Source organism: Centroberyx affinis, unplaced genomic scaffold (genome assembly GCF_046629955.1).
Source record: "Centroberyx affinis isolate AG114_WGS23_722 - 3 ecotype Tasmania unplaced genomic scaffold, CSIRO-AGI_Caff_v1 ptg002728l_1, whole genome shotgun sequence".
Classification (NCBI taxonomy): Eukaryota; Metazoa; Chordata; class Actinopteri; order Beryciformes; family Berycidae; genus Centroberyx; species Centroberyx affinis.
In genome coordinates this window covers 33,243-49,637 of record NW_027280896.1, presented here as the reverse complement: position 1 = coordinate 49,637, position 16,395 = coordinate 33,243, and the positions used below count along the sequence as shown (strand labels likewise).

General features: G+C 40.1%; 1 protein-coding gene across 1 annotated transcript; it reads right to left on the bottom strand.

Moving 5' to 3' along the window:
• Nucleotides 1–405: 405 nt before the first annotated feature.
• Nucleotides 406–12,239, bottom strand: LOC139657647 (myosin heavy chain, fast skeletal muscle-like). Its single transcript, XM_071535546.1, has 39 exons — nucleotides 12,033–12,239; nucleotides 11,802–11,945; nucleotides 11,551–11,707; nucleotides 11,427–11,454; nucleotides 11,224–11,338; nucleotides 11,020–11,112; nucleotides 10,864–10,927; nucleotides 10,684–10,782; nucleotides 10,487–10,590; nucleotides 10,219–10,357; nucleotides 9,971–10,089; nucleotides 9,415–9,564; nucleotides 9,148–9,318; nucleotides 8,756–9,056; nucleotides 8,513–8,583; nucleotides 8,308–8,395; nucleotides 8,066–8,183; nucleotides 7,863–7,986; nucleotides 7,644–7,780; nucleotides 7,304–7,559; nucleotides 6,965–7,207; nucleotides 6,704–6,880; nucleotides 6,480–6,625; nucleotides 6,305–6,395; nucleotides 5,812–6,201; nucleotides 5,584–5,710; nucleotides 5,304–5,422; nucleotides 5,020–5,216; nucleotides 4,739–4,922; nucleotides 4,471–4,636; nucleotides 4,224–4,348; nucleotides 3,759–4,067; nucleotides 3,470–3,673; nucleotides 3,249–3,374; nucleotides 2,975–3,145; nucleotides 2,350–2,454; nucleotides 2,146–2,241; nucleotides 1,911–2,042; nucleotides 406–507 (listed from the first exon to the last, which is right to left on the bottom strand). Exons 1-39 carry the CDS (start codon nucleotides 12,237–12,239, stop codon nucleotides 487–489), a joined length of 5,814 nt encoding a protein of 1,937 aa, XP_071391647.1. The 3' UTR covers nucleotides 406–486.
• Nucleotides 12,240–16,395: the final 4,156 nt, after the last annotated feature.

Genomic DNA, 16,395 nt, shown 5'->3' with positions numbered 1-16,395 from the left:
GTATGTGGAAGTAGTTAAGTTCAAAAACTGCACAGAGTAATGCTAATGACAAGATGGCGGAGAAAACGGCTTATTAGTTAGTGGGCTTGCTGCCATTAATGAAGGATGAATATCTTTTAAAGAGAGATGTGATGAGTACAGTATTGGGCATGCTTTGTTAATGTTAGTAAATGGTTTATTAATGGAAGAGGAAGTTCCAAAACTGAGACAGGTCAGTCATAAATAGGTCATGAACAAAGCTTAATTACTGGATTTACAAATGCATAATTACTTACTTGACATGAAGAAATGAATTTATGCCTTAGTTAAGCATTTGTTCACCGTTAATTAATGCATTAACTAATGTTAGTTAATACAACTTTTTTTTATAAAGTGTTACCGAATAAATAAAAGACAAAAGAGAAATATTTGTGGTAACATTTATTGTATGCAATCAACAATGTCATCATATTTTATGACTTATTGTGATGCTTTTAATAAGAGAACTTATTCAGCTGCTTCTTTTCCCTGTGAAAAATAAACATATTTTTAGACTAAAACCAAATAAAAATTTTCAGTAATTTCAACATTAATATTCCATGAATTAAAGCTGTTTCACACCGGTGCGAGACGAAAATGCGGGAAGGATTTGTGGAATATTCATGTGGGAATTTTCCGCATGTGAAGCTTACACACCGAGTCAGGTGCAACATTTTCGCATTCTAGTGTTCCAATTTCGCACCAACTGAAAAAAAATCCTGTTTATTATCTGAAAGAAAATGGACATAGAAAGTAGCAGTCACAACAACGATATCTTCATTCTTTTAAACAGTAAAAAGAGGAGAAAGAGTTGGGCCCATCCTATTTTGCGGATGGAACACAGAGTTTCTAGGCTCATCCAGGAGCAGCCTATAACTGCATACTGAAATATGTGGCTATAACACAAAAGTTATTCAATAATCAAACTTTCTTCAGGATTCAGCAACAACAGTGCTCAAACATAAAGCCTGTAAGTGATTATAAATTTTACTTATGGAATCTGTATTCTTTTTTTTTTTAAATAAATAAATAAATAAAAGTTTAAAATGGTATAATATCATTGGGGTGTTTAGGACTACTCATTAGTCCATGATGAATATAATTGAATTATAATAGAAACCAAACAAATATAGAAAAGAAAGAAGGAGACCATGGAGAGATGGATAACTCAGCTTTTGCGCTCTGTCCATTAAATCCTTTTGGGAACATGCATTACGCAGCACTCATCTCCTCTCCTCTCCTCTGACCCACAGTCAACACACTCTCACTGGATTTCTCTGAAGCGGTTCCTTGGCATGCATTGTATAAAAAGGGGTGTTTCTGACGAGTAGCTAGCTGTTGATATTTATGTTTGGATATTCCATGGAAATACAGAAGTGCAGTGCTGCGCAATGAATCTTTCAAAAAGTCATGGAAGGATGAGATGAGACCTAGTATTTCCAGTGTTTCAGAAATTTAATTTAAAATCTCAACGCCAGCCCATGGCCTTTCTAGTGTTAATAGAAAAACATGCACTGAAATGGTGCGTAAAGGTGCATGGCGGTGTGGTCAGAAGGCTGGATGGGCGTTTACTATCATCCACGTACCCAAGCCTTTTAGTGATCGAAAGACACACATATTGATTTCAGCCCGGGACAATGTTTGAAAATGTGACATCATAGAAAGCAAACGATTTCATTGGTCAGGTGTATATTTTCGCAGACAGAATTCCGCAGAGGACAAAGTGGTTCTGATTTTTTTTCTTGCCGCACAAAGTTCCGCCCTGGTGTGCAAGCTTCCATTATTACCCAAGAAATCTATTTTTATAAATCTCTGTGCCAATAATCCGCACCGAAATTCGCACTTGGTGTGAAAGGTCTTTTAATGTGCACTGATGAAAAACGTGTGTTTACCTTGCCAGAGTCACGGCTCTTAGCTCTCAGCTTGTTGACCTGAGATTCGGCAATATCAGCTCGCTCTTCAGCCTCCTCCAACTCGTGCTGAATCTTCCTGCACTTTGTCAGGTGAGTGTTGGCCTGCTCCTCCTGTGAAACCATCATAAATTCTCATTGCAAATCCTAAGACTAGAGTAAAAATTGTGAAAACGTTTGCAAATAGATGAAGCATTTTTACATGATTTCAACTTACCGCTTCCTCAGCCTGCCTCTTGTAGGCCTTCACCTTCAGTTGCAGCTTGTCTACCAGAGCCTGCAGCCGGGTGCCATTCTTCTTGTCCTCTTCAGTCTAATGTAAGTATGAACACAAACATGAATGACCATTAATAATTGGCATATCTTTTAATATGGTCATTTAGTCAATAGGAACACTGTTACAAAAGTAAGCTTGGTATACCTGGTATGTGAGTTCCTTCACTCTCCTCTCATATTTACGGACACCTTTAACAGCGTCTGCTCCACGTCTCTGTTCAGCTTCAACCTCTGCCTCCAGCTCACGCACCTTGAGAAATGAATTATAAACTATGAGACTTATTCTGCATATTTTGTAATGTCATTTACTGTAAATCTGTGTAAGGCAAGGCAAGTTTATTTATATTGCACATTTCGTACAAAAAGGCAATTTAAAGTGCTTTACACAAGGTAAATAAGAATTAGATTAGAAATACAGACAAAAAACAAATTAAAAAAATATTTAAAAAAGTGTATAAGAGGAAAGAATAAATAAGAAAATGAAATGCATGAAAAGAGTAAAGGTCAAGTTGCATAGGCAGTGCAGAACATAAAAGTTTTGAGCCAAGTTTTAAAAGTGGTCAAAGTTGGTCAAACCTCTGAGATCTTCTGGAATTTTCTTCCAATTATGTGTAGCATAATAACTAAATGCTGCCTCACCATGCTTAGTTTTAACTCTGTGGGTAGTTATCAGACTGGCCCCATATGACCTAAGGGGTCAAGGGTTATTATTGTAAGAGATCAGAGATGTATTTAGGTCCTAAACCATCGAGTGATTTGTTTTATCTTACCCTGGACTCCAGTTTTTGGAGCTGTTTCTTGCCACCCTTCATGGCCAAGTTCTCAGCCTCATCCAGGCGGTGCTGCAGGTCCTTGACTGTGATCTCCAGGTTCTTCTTCATCCTCTCCAGATGACTGCTAGTGTCCTGTTCTTTCTTCAGCTCTTCAGCCATCATAGCAGCCTAGAAAATTAATCATTTATATTCATTCATTTAATAAGAAATGCATGTTCTTCCAGATGTATGGATGAGATCTGGATGCCTATGAAATAAAATGTAAACCCACATCAGTGATGGCTTTCTTGGCCTTCTCCTCTGCATTTCTTGCCTCCTGAACACTGTCATCTACTTCACTCTGGACTTGGACCAGGTCAGTCTCCAGCTTCTTCTTTGTGTTCATAAGGCTTGTATTCTAGGAAGAAGAAGGAAAAATACAGTTTAGCAATGATGTGCACGTATTATTTAAAAATGTATTGATTATAGAATTAGTGAAGAATTTGTTTTTACCTGAGAGTGCAGCAATCCAACACGCTCACTAGCATCCACCAGCTCTTGCTCAGCCACTTTACGGCCTCTCTCTGTCTGTTCCAGACCAACCCTCAGCTCTTCAATTTCAGCCACCATGAGACCATTCCTACGCTCAACCATAGCGGCTTGCTCCTTGAGGTCTTCCTGTGCTCTGAGAGCATCATCAAGGTGCAACTGGGCATCCTAATGTGAAGATTGTGTTGTAGAAACAGAAAAAGATCAGAATGTTGCTGCACATAGAATGGCATGTACAGTTGTTGTGATGTACCTTCAGTTGTCCCTGGACATTCCTCAGCTGCTTCTGGGCCTCAGAAGCCTGGCGGTTAGCATGACTCAGCTGAATCTCCATCTCGTTCAGATCTCCCTCCATCTTCTTCTTGATTCTCAGGGCATCGTTCCTGCTCCTGACCTCAGAGTCAAGAGTGCTCTGCATGGAGTCAATCACCCTCTGGCTGTTCCTCTTGATCTGCTCCATTTCCTCATCTTTCTCTGCCAGCTTTCTGTCAACCTCACCTTTGATCTGGTTGAGCTCCAGCTGGACACGCAGAATCTTGGACTCCTCATGTTCCAGAGTTCCCTAAAATGTAACAAATATAAAAACATAGCCCATGTTGCCTTCTGAATGTAATATTGGGCATGTCTCTGTTGTTCAATAAGATATGTCAATTTCATGGACAAAGGAAAACATAGTCATTAGTAATTCTAATGCTAAGCTTTCCAGTTGAAATTTCACCTCAGCCTCCTCAAGAGCTGACTGGATCTCTGACTTCTCTGTCTCCACCTGCTTCTTGGACTTCTCCAGCTCATGGATGCTTTTTCCAGTCTCACCAATCTGTTCAGTCAGGTCTGAGATTTCCTCTGCAGAAGGTTGTATATGTTTAGGTTAAGGCTATGTGTCCCATTCTAACTGATGTATACATATTAACAATCATGAACATATTTCAAATTACTATTGCCAACATTATCAGATAAGAACTCACGTTGCAGGTTCTTGTTCTCGCGCTTCAGGGTCTCCAGCTGATCCAGAGCTTCCTCGTAAGAGTTTTTCATCTTGAACAGCTCAGTGCTGAGAGAACGAGCCTCTTTCTGAGCTCCCTCAAGCTCTGCCTGACCCTCCTCATATTTCTGCTTCCATTCTGCCAGAACCTGCATAGCAATTTAAATAAAATGAGAAATGTGACCCAATTTTGGAATGGTTATACTTTGACACTTCCAGTGGCTGTGACAAGGTAATCAGTGTCAACACACCTTATCAAAGTTCCTCTGCTTCTTGTCAAGGTTGGCAGCCAAACCATTGGCTCTCTCCACATCAATCATGAGGTCCTCCACCTCGCCCTGGAGCCTCTGTTTGGTTTTCTCCAGAGACGCACACTTGGAGTTCACAGCCTCAATCTGTTCCTCAGCTTCCTGAAGGCGCTGGGCAAGCTTTTTCCTGTTAAGCATTTGCCACATGTAATCATTCATGTATACTATTCTAACAAGTATTTTGTAGAGACAGTGTAGGAAAAACAAAATCTTCATTGACTCACTTTGACTCTTCAAGCTCCTCAGTGCGCTGGATAGCATCAGTTTCATACTTGCTCCTCCATTGGGCCACTTCACTGTTGGCCTTGGACATTCCACGTTGCAGCTCTGCCTTGGCCTCCTGCTCCTCCTCAAACTGCTCCCTCAGAAGATCACAGTCATGGCGGGCTGATTGCACACCGTGGGCAAGGGCATTCTTAGCCTGGAAAAGATTATTAAAATAAAAACCACTGAATATATGAACATGCAATCCTTAAAGAACCATGAAATCTCTGACAATTTTCCTCACCTTAACTTCCTCCTCAATTTGTCTCTTCAGCTCCTCAATCTGCTGTGTGAAGGCTTGCTTGCCTCTGGTCAGCTGGGAGACAAGGGCTTCTTTCTCCTCAAGCTGACGACCAAACTCACCTAGATGGAAATAGATTTTTTTTGGTTGAAATTTATTCATTTTCAACTGACCCAGCATTGAGTAAAAAATGGTTTCTAATTATAGATTGAGTCTAATTATGGATTGAGTTCAAAAGTACATTGGTATTTTTTATGAACAAGTCAATGAAAGTAAGACTTGCCATTCTCTGTCATCAGTCTTGCTCTCTGAGCGCTGATGTCATTTATCTGGCGAACATTCTCATCATTCTTAGCCTTAATTTCACTGAACTGGTCCTCAAGGGTGCGGCACATCTTCTCGAGATTTCCCTGTTTATCAACATTAGACAGGTTCAGTAATTCTTCCACTAATACAAGTTTTTCCTCAAGTGTGAATATACAGTACATATGTATATAAAATAACATTATACCTTGGATTTTGCCACAGCTTCCATGTTGCTAGACAGGTCATCAATCTCCATCTTGTATTCACTCTTCTCCTTCTCCAGCTTCTGCTTGACACGCTGCAGGTTGTCGATCTGTTCTCCCAGCTCTGCAACACTGTCAGCCTGCTTCTTGCGGAGAGCAGCAGCAGTGGCTTCATGTTGTAAGGTGGACTCCTCAAGGTCACGACGCAGCTTCTGGAACTCAGCTTCACGCTTCTTGTTCATCTCAATCTGAGCAGCAGTGGCTCCACCGGCCTCCTCAAGTCTCTCACTGATCTCTTCAAGTTCCCTGGAGAGGTCAGCTCTCTGCTTCTCAACCTTGGCGCGAGCAGCACGCTCAGCCTCGATCTCTTCCTCCAGTTCCTCAATACGAGCCTTTAAAGTTAAGAAATATTGTTAAATGAATGTATGCAACTGACACATTGCATAAAAACTCAATGATAAGTTTGGCATAGATTTGAAATCAAACATTACACACCTGGAGCTCTTTAATCTTCTTCTGTAGCTGAGCACCCAAGGATTGTTCATCTTCAATCTTACTGAGATGCTGGCTTATCTCAAAGTCCCTCCTGTTGAGTAAATGACATCATCATAAGATACTGGTTGCAATAACATATTTTGTGCATACAGTTTTCAAATTCTGTCCACATTACTTCTTGATTTTCTCGTCAGACTGCTGCTTGTCATTCTCAAGATCCATGATGGATTCCTGGGCCAGTTTCAGATCACCCTCAAGCTTCCTCTTTGCTCTCTCAAGGTCCATGCGGAGCTTCTTCTCTTGCTCCAGAGAACCTTCAAGCTGCAAAATACCACATGTTTATAATTACAGCAGGCATATATTCTTATTGAATAGCAAATAGCATGTTCATGAACTCACATCATCCACTTGTTGCTCAAGCTTGGTCTTGGCCTTGGTCAGAGTGTTGACTTTGTCTTCCTCTGCCTGCAGGTCATCAAGAGTCTGCTGATGTGCCTCTTGGAGGGCTTTCTTCTCCTTTGTCAGCTTAGCAATGCTCTCATCTTGAGAAGCCATCTCTTCAGTCAGGTTCTTCACCTGAATATGTAAAAACATATTGTCATAATTGGGTAATTATTCAAATATTGGATGATATATTGGACAGAGTGAATATCCATGAACCTTGTTCTCAGTGGCATGCTTCTCCTTCTCCACTTTGGCTAAGGTAAGCTCCAGGTCATCAATGTCCTTCTTGAGCTCAGAGCATTCATCCTCCAGTTTCCTCTTCTTGGCAGTTAGCTCAGCATTGATTTCCTCCTCATCCTCCAGTCTCTCAGTTGTCTCTTTGAGTTTTGCCTCCATCTGGATCTTACTCTTGATAAGTCCCTCACATCTCTCCTCAGCATCTGACAGATTCTCTCCTTCCTAGTTAGAGCAAAAGTGAAAAGGGGAAAACATTTCAACATTTGCTCTGGAAAAGATGTGAGAAATCAACAAAGCTTTCTGTTGACATTTACTCACAGATGCCACTTGCAGCTGCAGATCATTCTTCTCCTGCAGAAGAGACACCATCTTCTCCTCCAGTTCCTTCTTCTTAGCCTGGGCTGTGGCCAGGTCTGTTTTCATCTTCTCATAGTTTTCCTTCATGTTCTGCAGCTCCTTTTCAGTTTCAGCACTCTTCAGAAGGGGCTTAATCTTGTAGTACACCTTCATCCATGGCCAGTGTTTCACATTCATGAATGAGCGGATATTGTACTGGATGCTGTAAATGGCTTCCCTATGGAAGGAAATCACTGTGTTATGTACAAAGTCATTTTGGCACTGCATTTAGCCTAAATATATGGTTAGAATTTCCACTTGCCTCCTTTCCATCATCTTCACAAACTCCTTCCTCATGACATAGGCACGGCAGAGAGCCTGAGTCATGGTGACCAGAGAAGCAAGCTTCTCATCTCGCATCTCCTCAAGGGTACCTAGTAGACCAGCTTTGAAGAACACCTGACGAGAATATAAAAATATTATGGACAATTGATTTTCATCCATGAAACAGAGCTTAGTTTTTTCTTACTCAATTGTTTACCTTGGTGTGTCCAAATTTATACTCCTCATGATTCACATCAATTGACCCAAGCAGCTTCTCAGAGGCCTTCTTGTTGTCAATGAATTGTCCCTCAGGGATGACACTGGCATTCAGTACTTTGTACCTATTGCAAAACAGTTAATGGTCACATTCGGGACCTTCTTTTCAAAGTTAGGAAAACTCTGTGGTAAATTAGGTAATACCTCTGCTTGAAGTCAGCATAGAGGATTCTGCTGGGGAAACCTTTCCTGCAGATTCTGATACCCTCCAGCACACCGTTACACCTCAGCTGGTGGATAACCAGGAAGTTTTCCATCAGACCTGTGAAGAGGTTGTTACTTCATAATTATTATGACAAAGTAAAAGACCCACTACCGCCAAGCTGTGTTCAATGACTGCAAACTGTATGGACAATATTAAGAACATTGGTTAGCTATCAGTGTACCTGGAGTCTTTGACTCATTGGGAATCAGGCAACGTACAAAGTGAGGATGAGTGCTCCTCAAGTTGGTCATAAGCTTGCCCAAGTTCTCCTGTAGATACAAGATAAAACCAGAATATGTTCATGAAAAGCATAAAATAAAAATAAAAACTTGCATTTATTTGAGTTTAATTACGAACAGGCACTTAAGGCTGTTCTTAAAATTTACCCTGAACTGTGAGGACACAGTCTGCATGGAACCACCCTTCTTCTTGCCTCCCTTCTTGCCACCGCCAGTCTCTGTTGATTTTGATTTATTAATATCATGAGTTGATAGGTTCAATGTTGTTTACTTATGATAAGCTGGAAAGTTATCATTCAACTGACTTTTTTGAGTAGGCATATTGTTTATCTTAAAGACAGAAACATGAATTCCCGTAATCCTAACCAGCGTTATAAAGTGATACTGTACCTTCAACGACAGGGGGATACAGGACAGGCAACAGTTTAACACCAGACTTCTGGTACAGCTGAACAACAGAGTCGTTCAGGGGATCCTTGTTCTTGTCCAGCCAGCCACAGATATTGTAGTCCACAGTTCCAGCATAGTGCACCAGAGAGAAATGGGCCTCAGCCTTGCCTTTGGCTGGCTTGGGCTTCTCAAATGCTTTGTTTTTACCAAGGTGCTGGTCATACAACTTGTTCTTGAAGGTAGTGTCTGAGGCCTTTGGGAACATGCACTCCTCTTCAAGGATGGAGAAGATGCCCATGGGCTGTATAAAAAGTGCAAAGAGATGCATCATGAAGAGGCACTGTTGTAGCATATCATGAATTCTAACATAAAGTCACAACATTATTGTGTACCTTTTCAATGAGCTCAATGCAGGCAGCCAAGTCCATGCCAAAGTCAATGAACTCCCAGATGATACCCTCCTTCTTGTACTCCTCTTGCTCCAGGACAAACATGTGGTGGTTGAAGAACTGTTGCAGTTTCTCATTGGTGAAGTTGATACACAACTGCTCCATGCTGTTGTACTGTCAGTGGAAATAGGATTAACCTAATATATCGCAAACAAAAAACTTCTGTTACAAAATTATCTTCTCAATCCATTACCATGAACGGATACTTACATCAAAGATTTCAAAACCAGCAATGTCCAGCACACCAATGAAGAATTGCCTTGGCTGCTTGGTGTCCAGCATTTGGTTGATGCGGATGACCATCCACAAGAACATTCTTTCATAGATAGACTTAGCCAGGGCACTCACTGAGTTGTTGACCTGATGAGTTTCAAGTTTCAATTGAATCAATATCATTAGAATCCACAGTGTCACAAAGAGGGTCCTCTCACAGATTTAATAAAGTACAGATCCTTCAACTGAAATTTAGACATTGGATTACTTGATTTTTTTGCCTACAGGACAAATATTATGTCTAGCAGTACAATTTTAACTGAAACAGAACTAACAATACGGCAATCGACACATGCAGTGACAGGTAACAGAGGACATTCAGATGCAAACTATCTATTCCAGATAAATGTAATTCATGAAATTCCTCCATTACAACAGAAATACTTTCTACATACTTCAGCTTCATAAGGAACTTCACCACATTCATGCACTGGCCCTTGACTTAATTATGAGATTGTATGGAATGAATTAAACAACAGAATAATCTGCTGACCTGTGGCACAGTCTGTCCCTTGGTGACATACTCATTTCCGACCTTCACTCTGGGGTAGCACAGAGCCTTCAGCATGTCAGCCGAGTTCAGGCCCAGCAAGTAAGAAATCTTGTCAGCCTCTGAAAATGTCACAAAAATACATTTACTAGATATATGACTGATTTGTAAAATGTGACATAATAGAAAACGCATATTTGATTCGTTTAACGCCAGAGGTTTTTTAACTCATCCATGAAGTTAATCCTCACCCTCTGTGCCATCTGGCTCAGCCTGCTCTTCACGCTGCTTCTGCTTGAACTTCATGTTACCATGGTGGAGCACAGCACCGGTAAACTTGTAGATGCCCATCTTCTCCTCATTGGTGAAGCCCAGAATGTCAATAGCAGTCTGCGATCAATAGAGATATTGACACTGAGTAAAAGTCACTATGGAAAATACATTTTACTGAGTAATTGTGATGGAATATTGAATGTATAATAGATTCAGAAAATGAAAATGAGAGTGAACATCACTGACATCAGTGGCAACCAACTCTTCTTTGTCATCAATGCTGGCCACAGTAATCTGACCCATACTGCACATGGGGAAGTCATAGGGGTTGGTGGTGATGAGCGTCATTTCTGGAGATCAAAAAAGGTTTAAAGTAATGACTGGTTATGGACCATGTGAACAACGTGGGTTGTTTTAACATTGTATCACAATGTTTAGCTCACCAATCAGCTCAGGTTTGTGGTTGGTCATCATCTGGTAGAAGATGTGGTAGCCTCTCTCATCAGGAAGCTGGAACGTCACTCTAGACTTCTCCAGCAGATCTATAAGCATTGTTCATGATTCAAAATCTGCACCACTGATAATGCCAGTCATTCCATTTAATATGTGAAGTTGATACTTACATGTCTCAATATCAGCACTAGCCAGTTTACCAGTTGTGCCAAAATGGATTCTGATGAATTTACCCTGTTTGGAATAGCGTATTGTTTAACATCCCTCTGCATAGGCAGTATATAATTGAAGATATTTCTCACAGTGTGAAATCCCTCCATACTTACAAAACGAGAGGAATTGTCATTCCTCACAGTCTTGGCATTACCATAGGCTTCCAGCAAGGGATTGGCTGCAATAATCTGGTCCTCCAGTGACCCCTGAAATCCATTTTTTTTATTTTAAAATTCGTTTCAGTAGTACATTTCTATTTTGTGTTCATTTTTCATAAATGTTTTCAATGTTTTTAGAAAATTCTCATGATAATATACCTGCATCTTCCCTGGTGTTTGCTCCTTCTTCTTTTCTCCACCACCCACTGAGATTGTTGCAAAGTACTGGATGACACGCTTGGTGTTCACAGTCTTTCCAGCACCAGATTCTCCACTGGGGATGGATATGTAGATTCAGAGAAATTAACTCAATTCATTTGATGCTACTGGTCTTACAGAGGTGCAATAGATGTAAAACTTACGTGATCAAGACAGACTGGTTCTCCCTATCTGCAAAAGGAAAAATGAAGAAATGTATTTCTTATCTATGTAACATAAGTTATTGAGTTTATTGATAGTTTATACATTTTCTTGACAAGAACATACCAGTAGCCATGAACTGGTAGGCATTGTCAGAGACAGAGAAGATGTGGGGTGGAGCCTCCATGCGCTTTTTGCCTCTGTAAGCAGCTACAACCTCAGCATCGTACACTGGGAGCCACTTGTAGGGATTCACAGTTGCGCAGAACAGCCCAGAGTAGGTCTGAAGGGGATGAGAGGGATATGACCACTCACAGTATGTTGTATATGAGTCCATGTGCAATATTATACTTTACTCCATAGGCAGAAGAGCTTACGTAGATCATCCATGCTGCATAACGCTCTTTGAGGTTATACAGCACAGAGGCTTCATTGAGATGGGTCATCATGGCCATGTCCTCAATTTTGTCATACTTGGGAGGGTTCATAGGGGTGACATCATCCTCCTTAACCGTCCTCTCCTGAAATATTGAAACACAATTTCAGCTTGTGTTGAAATTCCAACGGTAAATTTCACTGCTGTGAGTTTCCATGAAACTTCAACCTACCTCCTGGTTGGTAAGAACTTTCACGGTGACTTTGCCACCATCTTTCTTCAGGATTGTACATTTAAGGTACAGCTCCTTAACATCAGCCACATATGCAGCGGATTTGGCATCAAAGGGTGCGGTTTGAGCCTCAATCCTCTCCTTCTCTGGCTTACGGAGATAAATGGCGGCCTTGCCATAAACGGCCATCTCCGCGTCAGTACTCATGTTGGCGGCTTTCTGTAGATTGACAAACAGAAATTAACTTTCCTCTTATTTGATGTACATTGTTTGCTTTGGAGACTGAACACTGTATGATACAAGGATTCTTTATATTCTGTAGTTTAAATAGAGAAAAGGTAACTCTCACCTTTTTCTACCACCCAATCACAGAGGAACTTTTCACAACCCCTAAATGAACAAAGAGTTTTTGGGGTTTTTTTTAGTTTCAAGTGATGCAGGTAGTATAGAGATTACAGATTAGCATATTATAATAATATTCCTCATTTACATTTGCTACATTTAAATTATAGTCACACAACTAGATTTTTAGCCTTGACTCATAGCTTACTTATTTGCAATATTTTGTATTCACATTGAAGAGCTTTTCCCATCTCACATTATCATGCCATTAATAAATATTAAACTGGTTATTAATTAAACATGTGTGTCAAGCACTAAGCATCTCTAATACAACTTCTTTGCCAAGAATGACAGCTGAAACATCAGTCTCACTTACCAGCAGTTCGTAGTCTCTGAAATCCCCTGCAGTCTGTCCATCTCATCATGATCCTCCTTATATTAATGTCATTCTGCAGGCCAAGCAGAAACTAAATATGGTGATGTCTTCAAAAGGCTCTAATGCATTTTCATTTGACTCTTCATTGGTCCCCATCTTGTAGTGCAAAATAATTTGCCAACTGTCTCATGTAATACAAGATGAGAAATCATTTTCTGTCCATATATTTCATGTGTTTTAAGTGAACTCTTAACTGACACTGTAACATATGTGAACCAGCTAAGCCTAAAATCTAACAGATTCAACATAGGAAACAATCCTACATGTATAATCTTTGCACCGATTACAATACATCAGATTTACCAACATCTCTTAACTCAATTTAAGATTTTATTAAGTGTTGCAAATAAATATTTAAATTTGACCATACTACTTAATTTGTAATTTGTTTCCATACATACTGTGTTATTAATGACTTTGATTTGACAAATTAAAAAGACACATCTATAAATAAATCAGGTCAAGCTTTAACACTTGTGCTTGCAACATTGCAACCATTACTGGCAAGCCTTTTTTGGTATGTGTAGTGCTTATAAACTTTTAGGAGTTCATGCCAGAGGATAAGATTCAATAGAGTAGCAGCAACTGTACAGTGGGTGTTGTGTTGCATGTATTTATAATTTATTTGGAATACTTTTCCATTACTACATGTTTTGATTTCATCAAGCTCTTTTATGTTCTCATGAAACTCATTTCATTTTCACTCATCATTAACAAGGGTAAGCTTTATTAAGTTTTAAAAATAGCAAAACTCAAGCCTGTTGTGCTACAGTTTAAGTTAAATGTTGTAAACAAAAATAGAGCATGGATAAAACGGTCTACTGAGGTGTCTAATGTGTGAATGTGACATTTATGAATGCAAACCTATACTGTACTATGGTTTCAACTGATTTCTTCACTTACACACCATGATTTTAAATCCTTGTGAGTCATTCCTCATCATGGGTGCCTTTTGGACACAGCAATGTCTATTTTTTAAAGTATCCATTTTCCATCTTTTTCTCTCAGAAAGAGGACACGTTTGACTTTTTTGGGGAATCAGGAACATGCAAATGAGCTGAACCATTATTTTGTCATTTTCATTTACTATCATAATTTTTGTATCAATGTTTTTTATGTATTTTATAATTATTACCTGTTTGTTTGTCTGTTAGCAGGATTACGGAAAAACTATTGCCCCGATTTTCATGAAACTTCGTGCAAGGGTGTAGCATGGGCCAAGGAAGAACCCATTAAATTTTGGAGCGGATCCGACTCACAAACAAGCAATAATAGCACGAACCTTGGCAGAGGTCTGCGCTCGCGTGGCCTTCTAGTTTTATATATATTAAGTGTCTTGGAGTACTATGAAAAGCTCTTGCAGATAAAATGTATTATTATTATTAAACCTGTTTTTCAATAGGTTTGACTCAGCAGGACAGTCTGGCTCTCCATTCACCATCACCTCTGCCCCCATCCATACCTCTGCTGCTGCCCTCCCCCCCTCACGCTCCCTTAACCACCCTGAGGAGACAGGGTGGTTAAGAGGGCAGACGTGAAGTCGGGGTCTGGACCGCAGGTCAGACAGCATCATGTCAGGCAAAAGGGGCGCAGCTCATCATCTCATTCTTTTCTATTAAAGGTGAGTTTATCAAGTAACATTAGCAGACAGAGGCTAACCTAGACAGGTTGGTTAGGCTCCTGGCTAACGGTGGCTTACTCAAGCGGTAACTCGCGCACCCTAAGTAATGCCCTAATAGACTTAAAAGGGGGTTGAGTGCAACAAGTTGGTCTTAAATATTTCTAGGACAAAGTCCATTGTGTTTGGATCCCGACATATGTTGGCCAACAACCCTCAACTAAAATTGGCAATAAGCACCAAAAATATTGAACAAGCAAACACAATAAAACTTCTGGGCGTAACTATTGATAGCTCACTATCCTGGTCTAAACACATAAATAATATTGTCACAAAAATGGGAAAGAGGAATCAGTATGACTAGGAAGTGTTCTGCGTTCATCACTCCCTCAATAATCAAATTAGTTATTCAGTCTTTGGTTCTGTCTCACCTAGAATACTGCCCTGTAATCTGGTCATCAGCATCAAAATCTGATCTGGAAAAGTTGCAGGTTGCTCAAAATAAAGCGGCTCGTCTGGCACTCGGTTGTTCATACAGGACAAGTGTTGACTATATGCATGCGCACTTGGCATGGCAGATTGTTGAACAGAAAATGTCTTTGTGTCTCTTAATGCTATTGCGCCACGTCATTAGTGCCAACAACCCGTCCAGCGTGGCTCATCAGATACATATGGCCTCTGGGCATAGTTACAGCACAAGAGGTGCAGCCTCTGGTCACATAATGCTCCTGGCTCCAAGAAGGTAGGTCAATAGCACTTTGGAATTCTCTGCCCAAAGATATCATATCTTTGATATATCAAAGATATCATATCTTTGATTCTATAATTCTTTGTATGTGGGTGTAGATCATTCGTCTCTTCGTCGTCTGCAGTTAGTACAAAATGCAGCCGCTCGTCTTCTAACTGGAAAAAGAAAGCGTGATCACATAACACCAGTATTGGCCTCCCTCCACTGGCTTCCTGTCCGTTTCAGGATTGATTTTAAGATTTTATTGCTTGTTTTTAAGGTTTTAAATGGGCTGGCCCCACCTTATCTAGCAGAACTCCTGCATCATCATACTCCAGTTAGAGCACTGAGGTCGACCAACCAGATGCTCTTGGATGTTCCGAGATCTAGGCACAAAAACAGAGGCCACCGAGCATTTGCGGTGGCTGCCCCTAATCTCTGGAACAGCTTACCTATTCATATAAGAACTGCTGAGACCCTGGAAACCTTTTAGTCGCTGCTTAAGACCCACCTCTTCTCGTTGGCTTTTAATTCGAGTTGAACTTGACACCTTGACTTCATCTTCTATTGTGCCTGTGTGTCTATTTATTTTGGTATTTTCAGCCTGTTCAGCACTTTGGTCAACTGTGGTTGTTTTAAATGTGCTATACAAATACATTTTGACGTGACTTGACATCTACTGTTAATAACAAAATAACTTTCAGAAAGCATACAAAGAAATATCTTGCCAAATAACAGGATAAACACATACCCCTACATTTATGTATGTCTGATTGTTAGGTTATGTTATTTTATATCCTCAAATTCTTGCCTTCATCTATCTGTTTAGTCTGCTTGCTTTAGTATCACTTTATATCTATCAAGTGTTTTTTTTCTTTGTTTTTATGTTTAATTGTACTGTTATCTGTTATCACTTTATCCTTAATTTCACTCATTTGTATATCTGCTTAGCTTGCCTGATTGTTTTTATATCCTAAGTTGACTGTACTTTATTATTGTATGTCTGTATTGTATTTCTATGTTCAGGAGGACCCCAGGAAGACTAGAGGCACATCCATGTGCTTCTAATGGGGATCCTTAAATAAAAATAAACATAAACATTTGCTAACTTAACTAACTTGTCAACTACCGGCAGGCTGTCACCCGTCCTGTATGATATGGAATCGTCACTAATTAAGAGCAAGATGTTGCGTTCCTTAATGAGCCAAAATGGACCGCAATTTGTTCTGCATTTCTCTAT

Coding starts and splice junctions, on each gene's coding strand:
- LOC139657647 (XM_071535546.1), bottom strand. CDS start 12,239: ATGAGTACTGACGCGGAGATGGCCGTTTATGGCAAGGCCGCCATTTAT. Junction 10,783..10,863: donor TAGTGCTGATATTGAGACAT/GTAAGTATCAAC, acceptor CAATGCTTATAG/ATCTGCTGGAGAAGTCTAGA. Junction 5,217..5,303: donor AAATTGAGGAGGAAGTTAAG/GTGAGGAAAATT, acceptor AATCTTTTCCAG/GCTAAGAATGCCCTTGCCCA.